Source organism: Strongylocentrotus purpuratus, unplaced genomic scaffold, assembly GCF_000002235.5.
Source record: "Strongylocentrotus purpuratus isolate Spur 01 unplaced genomic scaffold, Spur_5.0 spur5_scaffold_14, whole genome shotgun sequence".
Taxonomy (NCBI): Eukaryota; Metazoa; Echinodermata; class Echinoidea; order Camarodonta; family Strongylocentrotidae; genus Strongylocentrotus; species Strongylocentrotus purpuratus.
The window spans coordinates 30,877,100-30,884,958 of record NW_022145599.1 but is presented as its reverse complement, the minus strand read 5'-3'; the positions used below and the strand labels follow the sequence as shown (position 1 = coordinate 30,884,958).

General features: G+C 39.1%; 1 protein-coding gene across 1 annotated transcript in view; it reads right to left on the bottom strand.

Moving 5' to 3' along the window:
- Window positions 1-1,443: 1,443 nt before the first annotated feature.
- LOC574887 (E3 ubiquitin-protein ligase SMURF2) overlaps window positions 1,444-7,859 on the bottom strand; it is a 63,174-nt gene continuing 56,758 nt past the window's right edge. Inside the window, exons 9-15 of the mRNA XM_030984714.1 lie at window positions 6,999-7,146; window positions 6,217-6,435; window positions 5,367-5,545; window positions 4,577-4,714; window positions 3,034-3,356; window positions 2,539-2,623; window positions 1,444-1,759 (exon numbers count right to left, since the gene is read on the bottom strand). Coding sequence (XP_030840574.1) covers window positions 1,660-1,759; window positions 2,539-2,623; window positions 3,034-3,356; window positions 4,577-4,714; window positions 5,367-5,545; window positions 6,217-6,435; window positions 6,999-7,146 — 1,192 coding nt within the window. The 3' untranslated portion in view covers window positions 1,444-1,659. The remainder of the gene's footprint in view (window positions 1,760-2,538; window positions 2,624-3,033; window positions 3,357-4,576; window positions 4,715-5,366; window positions 5,546-6,216; window positions 6,436-6,998; window positions 7,147-7,859) is intronic.

Genomic DNA, 7,859 nt, shown 5'->3' with positions numbered 1-7,859 from the left:
TTGCGTTGCTTTCTTAAAGGGTCACTTCACACCTGTATTCTTTTATATTGTTTGTTCAAAAGAAAGGAATTTGGGTAACACAAGCCGAGAGAGAGACAAAGATTGCCTTGCCTATATAATCCTTGTAAAAGATCCTTTTCTTGTGTCTCTCTTTATAGGAACGCTGATAGTCTTTTCATCCTATGGGAAATCTTAAGCTCACACTAATTAACTACAAACCAAGCATAAACTGCACATACCACTATCAAAACCCCAAAATAATGCACACTGAATGGGGCATCCAAATAGCAAATTACTTAATCTTTTCAAAGCAAATACAGTTGCACAACTTACAGAGATGGCATTGGGTATTCTTTTCTTCTTATGAAAAGGTTGGATCCAAACTATCCAGTAACTTTTTCCTTACAGCTTACATTTCTACAACCATTCAACAACTCAGCAAATATTTAAAAAGTATTTTTAAAAGAGTGTTTTTTTAAAGTGTATAAGTGATTCGAACCAGTGTCAAATAAATTCCAATATCAAAATCTTATGCAGAGCTTCACTACCAAAATCATAGCTCTTGACTTCCCCCGAAGGTTGGAGAGGCAAGCTTGCCTGACATGGCAACAGTTAAGCATGTGACTTGATTTCAAAGATTTTGCAATAAAGGAAAGTTGAATCAAGCAAATGAAAGAATTTATCACTTGGCGATGGAGCATCCTAAATTCAAATATATTTGTGAACTGGTATATTTAATTGGCATCCATACAAAAAAAAAGGGAATAGTTTTCCTTTTCACTCACACCCTCTCTTTCATATAAACATTTGTGCTAACATCAACTCTGCCACATGTGATCCTAACACAAGTTACTGAAAAATCGAATTGAACACAGCCTCTTCTCACTACTAATATCCAGCTATTCCCTGCACAACCACACTATGAGATAGGGCACCAGTCTGAATACTGCATGGTAATAAAGGGGTGACATTACTAAGATATCAGATGAGTGTTGGACCCATTTATTTTATTTCTCTTTGCATATCCCACCTCTCTTTCTTCTCTTATGAACATTTCTCCCCTTTCCGTTCTTCTTTGCACTGTCTGTGAGCAAACGATGGCCAACCAGAAACATGACAAGGTGGAGAAGGTGCACATGATGATCTTTAATCACAAAATGTGACTGAATAACCTCTTGGTTGGTGTCTAGCTGTGCAGTGCTCCGTAGATAGTAGATATAATCCCATCTTGTCTTTCTCTTGCAATCCTTGCAACAGTCTTGAGCTGGCTACAGATGATGGTGCACATGATTTTACAGATCAGATTGGAGAGTCCTTCGTAAATATCCTCAAGGCTCTTCGCTGCCTGTTCAAGATAACTGCAAGATAACTGCACTCCTAATCCAGGCAATCCGTACTTCTGTTACATTCCTATTCATAACAACAAACTCCGTTCGGTGAAGATGGTGCAGTGCACATGATTTTACAGGTCAGGTTGGAGAGTCCTTCATGAATATCTTCAAAGCTCTTCGCTGCCTGTTTGCTGCCTATCCATAGATAACTGCACTCCTAATCCAGCCATTTCCTACTTCCGTTGCACTCCAATTCATAACAACAAACCCCAATCAGTGAAGATGGTGCACATAATACTAAAGCAGTTCTGTGGAAAGATCAGTCATCTCATTCGCCGGTGAAGCCACACGTCTCCTCGATAGCACACGTCAGTTTGTCAAAGAACTTGGAGTAATTCTCATACGGTGGGAGGTCAAGGCGGTTAAAGCTGAAAGAGAAGACCAAAAAGCATGTAAAGAAACACTGCATTCACCTAGGGTAGAGCATTGGATAACCGTATTGTTGTTAGAATGATCCCAATCATAAATAATGTTTTCACTGGAGTTATTACCATTAACATTCTCCATCATCATCATCACATATATCATCAGTAAGGCATCATATATCTGTATGAACTAGTGTACTAATCAATTCCACTATCATTACGTACATTATACCTATAGTCGTTTCATTATGACAATTTCTAATCCTTATATACAGTCAAACCTGCTTTAGTGACCACCTGTCTACAAAGACCACATTTTTTATTTTCCTTTAAAATGGTTTCTCATTGAAACATGTACTAAAAGAACCTGTCTACAAAGACCACTTTTTCCCTTGGGCGGTCGCTATAGACAGGTTTGACTGTAGTACAACAGAAGCAGCAATGCATCTGTGAGAGATAATACACAAGTATTTAGACGAGCATTATGGTTTCATCATTTCATCTTACATGGTATATTATGTAGTATTGTTTGGTTTTGTTTTGTGAGCCATGTCTAAAATGAGAGTTTACATTGCATTCTGAACCAGGGCCCCGTTGCACAAAACTTACCATTGATGGTAACTTTGCCATCAATGGCAACTACCATGGAAACCTTGATTTTGATTGGCTGTTGAGCCCTGTTACCATGGTAGTTGCCATTGATGGCAAAGTTACTATCAATGGTAAGTTTTATGCAACGAGCCTAGATTCTCTTTGAAGTGCTGTTAATTCAAGGTACTTACCACGTGTGTGCCTTGGGTAACAGGTCAGTGTTGGCATCTATTTGATGAATGGTGAACAGACGTGGACTCAACGCACCGGTAGAACCTAATCAACAAGTGGATACGGACAAATGAAATCAATTAATGTTCAAAAGGAAAGATGAACTTTTTTAATAGAGAGGGCATTTTCTGCAGATATTTGAACAAAAACTTACAGATTGAAGAAATTCAACAATGGTAAACGAGTCACTAATCAGACGTCTTGATGTAACAGGGTTTATCTCCTTACAACAGCTTTAAAACATCTAATATAAAACAACCTATCATACAATACTGACTGCTGGGAACCAGAAAGGTGTTGACTAGTATTTCTAATTCTCTTCTGACTCTCAGATGATGATACACATTAGTCCTTACCAACCTCCTTGATAAATGTTTCAAAAGTTGCCTAATTCAATACTAATTGTGACAAACAAAACAGAGTCCAGAAACGTATTATTTACAAACGAAACTCACCCTGCAGGGCCTTGAAACCTTCCAAAGGCACCTTGGACGTTCCAGTAACAAACTGAAGCAATCTCGCCCTCTTCTCCTCATCAAACGAATCCACCGCCTGCCAGAACCACTGGACAATGGCCGTCTCCAGCGAACAGTTCTTGAGCCTGGTGTTGTTCTTCCAGTCCTCGACGTCGATCTTACCGAGGCCATTGATGAGGAGCTCCAGCTCGCGCTCGTCAAACGGTTTGAGGAGCCTCGGCGGGATGAGCTCATGGAAGCCCTTCTGGAGAGCCAGGAACTGGGGCTCGATGCCACGCAAGAAACGCCATTGCACAAACAATCTGGTAGATGAAGGTTAAGTCAGAAATAAAATGTTTTTTAATTTAGATTGTTTAGACATCTAAAGTTTTACAACGTGATACTTGGGACACAATTCATCAATCCTTTACAAGAGAGATTTCAGGGCACCAATGGTACAGACACTGATTGAATATTCAAGGAACTCATGTGAAGCAGTTATTGTGAAGCATACGCTAAGAACTACTCGACAGTGTTCCCCCATGATCAGCCCTTAGCAGGAAGGAACAAGAGAAAAGATGCTCTCCACCAGGTATTGTCAGATGCTGGATGTGTGTACCAGGAAGCTCTTGGTTGGGAGAGACCCGGATACTTCACACCAGAAGGGAAAGCAGAGATCAGAGAGTATGATTACTATGGGAGCTATGGCCATGAAGCCCATAAGGACTATGCCTATAACGACAGACTGAGAGACGACTTGTAAGCGATTATTTTGCGATTATTTTGTGCCGTGTTTGTGCCATCGAACTGGATCGACCAAATCAATTGATTCACAATATATGTATATGCAATATTTTTTCCCGTAACATGAGAGTAATTTTAATAGTTTCATACTATTAATTAAATGTATTGTTAACTGTAACTGTATAATTGTTTTAAATGGGGGCACGCTACAAGAGTCCTATCTCGCACCCCGGGGCAACGTGTCTGACACGGCCGGTTGTAGCAACTACTCCGAAGATCAAGATTACAGTAATCTTGATCTAAGGAGACACGAACTAACGATTGTGAAGAACAAAAAGTGATGATTTGCGATTGTTCATGACATGCTTGTGAGGCTCCAATCAGAGATTTTTGTTTAAATGATAATCCCTTTCAAAGATTTGTGGCTTTTCCCTTCTATAAAATGATATTTCCTAAAAACCATCATATAATCATTCATTTCTATTAGGAAAGATGAATGATAACAGAGGGATTGAAATATATTTGTCATTATTCAATGAAAGAGATATAAACAAAAATTGACAAACAGGGGTCACAAGGAAATTGTAATTTCCCAATATTGTGCATTAAAAAACACATACAAAAGCAGACACAAGATCCACAAAATGTTTGTTCTCTAGCAACTGAGAAACAGCACACACAGTGACAATATTTTTCATCTTGGTATAATTGAATGCTTGAACTTCTAAGAGTGCAACTCAAATGCATATCTAGATCAAAGAATGCAGACTGGTTTCTCGTTAAGTTCTTTAATACTAACTTGACATATTTCTTCTTATTTTCCTCTGTGACTGGGATGTCGATCCCATTGGGCTTGAGTTCATGGATCTGCATTTGACCGAATGAGTTGTGTTCCACTGCAAACGTGTTCTCCAATATACCGGTGATGTCATTCTCTCTGTTGGGTACAAATTTGATCATGAAAGAGATTAGTTCACAGATATAAAAAAGACTTATTTTCAGCATCACAGATATCTGAAATGATAAATGTTGAGACAAGGTACTGTATTGAATCAAATTGACGAAACTTCTGGAGCTGATTATATTAAAAGGCATAAAGTGGCCACTCTCCATGTTTACAGTGGGACTGTAGTCCTTGTAGCTACTTGCGCCCTCTATATAGCAAACAATGCCTAAGTGGTACCCGTTGGTCCCCCATGATTCCCTTTTTCGTATGTCAATTGAGAGCTGATTTAATGAGATAACCACTTGCCAGTGACTACGTAGGGAGGTCTAATCCCTCCCGGCCAAACTAGTGCAGATAGGCTTTAAAGGATATATGGATACTTGGTGTCATTCACAGCATATGCTAACTTTAAACTGGTTTATTGAAGAATTCTACAGTAACAGGTGTTATAGTCACTAGACTGGGAATGCAAAGGTCATGGGTTCAAGCCCTGCTTTCATACTTTGTGCTTGAGCAAGGAATTTGATCTCTAATGCTCCTCTCCACCAAGGAATTCAATAGTAGGATGTGAAATCAATGTGACTGGTTTAGCACAGGGAGATACTTTGTGTGGTATGTATATAAAGAGTTTATGAGAACTCACAGTATCCAGACCAGACTTCTGTAGACCTCAGGGTCTACGGTCTCCATGTCCTCGAGACTGACTGGCTTTCCAAGAAGCTGCTTGTAGAACGGCATGGTGAACCCTCCATCTATGTAGTGACCATGGAAGATGGCAAGACCGATCACTCGTCCCACAAAATGGAAGTAGGACAGATGTTCCTGGAGGGGAGGAGATGGGGAGATGTTTGAAGTAATATCGTAAGGATGTGATTCCTAGCTTGGGTATTAGATGCTTTACAATCATGTAGATGTATCATGATTATATATTCATCATCTTTTTCATCATCTTCATCATCATTAACATCCACATTGTAATCATCACGACCATCACCAGTATCATTACAATCGCCACTATTATTATCATCATCATCATCAGCATTACCATAATCATCATCACCATCACCCCACCATCATTATCACCACAACATCATCACCAGTATCATCATCATCATCACCAGTATCATCATCATCATCACCAGTATCATCATCATCATCACCATTACTAATCATCATCATCACCATCATCATCATCATCATCATCATCATCATCATCATCATCATCATCATCACCACCACCACTAGCATCATCATCACCACCGCCATTACCACTTCCACCGTCACTACCACAACACCAACACCCCTACCATCACCACAACCATCATCATCTTCATTTCCTTAAGAACCACCTTCATCTCCATCACCATAACTACCACCATCATCATCTTCATCATCCCCACCATCACGATTAGAATCACCATCACCGCCACCGCCACCGCCACCACCACCACCGCCACTACTAGGTCTACCATCATCATCTTTTTTAATCTTACTGGATTGACTCCTGAGTCTGGGTTGATCTGTAATGTATAGATGTCATCCCTGGAGTACTGGAAGAGGCCATAGTAAGGGTTGAGCATCTCATGAGAGAGGAGGTAGAGCCACTCCCTGGTGATGCCCCCGTAGTCAAGACCCTCCTCAGACTTGAACTTGATGGCCAAACGTTTCCTCAGGTCCTTCGGTTTCAGCTTCATGATCTGACGGTAAGATTCCTGGGATAAAATGAACATAAAAAGACAGGGTGATTATATTGTCATATTTTTTTATCAGCGATTCATGGAAAGAAAAATCTACCTGATTTTCCTCTGATGGATTTTCAAAATTCCAGGACCATTGTTTCAACCTAAAGGCAGCATCTTTTACACTTAATAGTCTCAACTGGATAAGCTGTTTGAACTTGATACAAAATGATAGAACATAGCCATAATTCTAAACTTGTTTTTCAGGTTTTCCCTAATTTCCAGGATACATGGGAATCTCTGATAATAAAAATATTTTCTTAACAACACTACTTAAACATGGCCTTAGGTTCTGCATCTTGTAAAACGATATATTGTTGCAAACAATATATTGAAATATAGATTTGAATGAAGTAGACAATGAACTACATAAAGACTATCAATTAGGTTGGTCAAATTTGTTTAACTTTGAAATACGACTACATTTTCTTCTGAGGATAGTCAATAACTTCTTCAACAAAGTACAGGACTCCCTCTTCATCATGTACCAACTCAAGGAAGCTGGTAATTTTCTATTAAACAGATAATGAACTAACCTCAAAGATGTTTTCCCTTCCGACCTCTATCCTACAGTGTCCTGTCTGAGGTTGGACCGTCGCTAGCTCTGCATGTAGTAACTTCATCTTCTGGACCAGGTCCCGCTTGTACTTTGGTACCGGCGAGGAGTCTGTATTGCCGTTTTGCCTGAGGGAAGGGGAATGCGATGTTATATATACAGTCAAACCTACTTTAGTGACCACCTGTCTACAAAGACCACCTTGTCTACAAAGGCAACATTTGTTGTTTCCCTTGAAAATTGTTTCTCATTGAATCATGTACTAAAGGAATCTGTCTACAAAGACCACCTGTCTACAAAGGCCACTTTTAGTGTTTACCTTGGGCGGTCGCTGTAGACAGGTTTGACTGTATGTCTATTCAGTAAGGCATTCATAGTTAGAGAATTTTTTATTTATAACTGACCAACGTTACAAGAAATTTCTTCTCTGCTAAAATGGCTAATTGATAATACATCTCACTGTGATGATAGAGAATAAGACACAGGAATGCAAGAGCCTATAGTGTTAAGTTCCGTTCAAAACATGCTAAATGATTTGACCCTCTCTCTCTTGACGATGGTGTAAAAGAGCAAAATCATGACTGAGATTTTTCAACAATAACAACAAATCCTTGCAAACTAATGTATTTTATTGTGTGATTTGTCAACATACGTGGAACTGCAACATTATCCCAAAATTTCAATGATACTGTAGGACCCATAAAAAATCACAATAAGAACTAGTTAAGTTGTTGGGCTCTATGGTTTCTGGGCACCACTTAATATAAGTATACATATTTGAAGAAGAAAAAAAAAAAAGTCAAAAAAAAAATAAATCAAAAATTAACCAAAACGATCATAC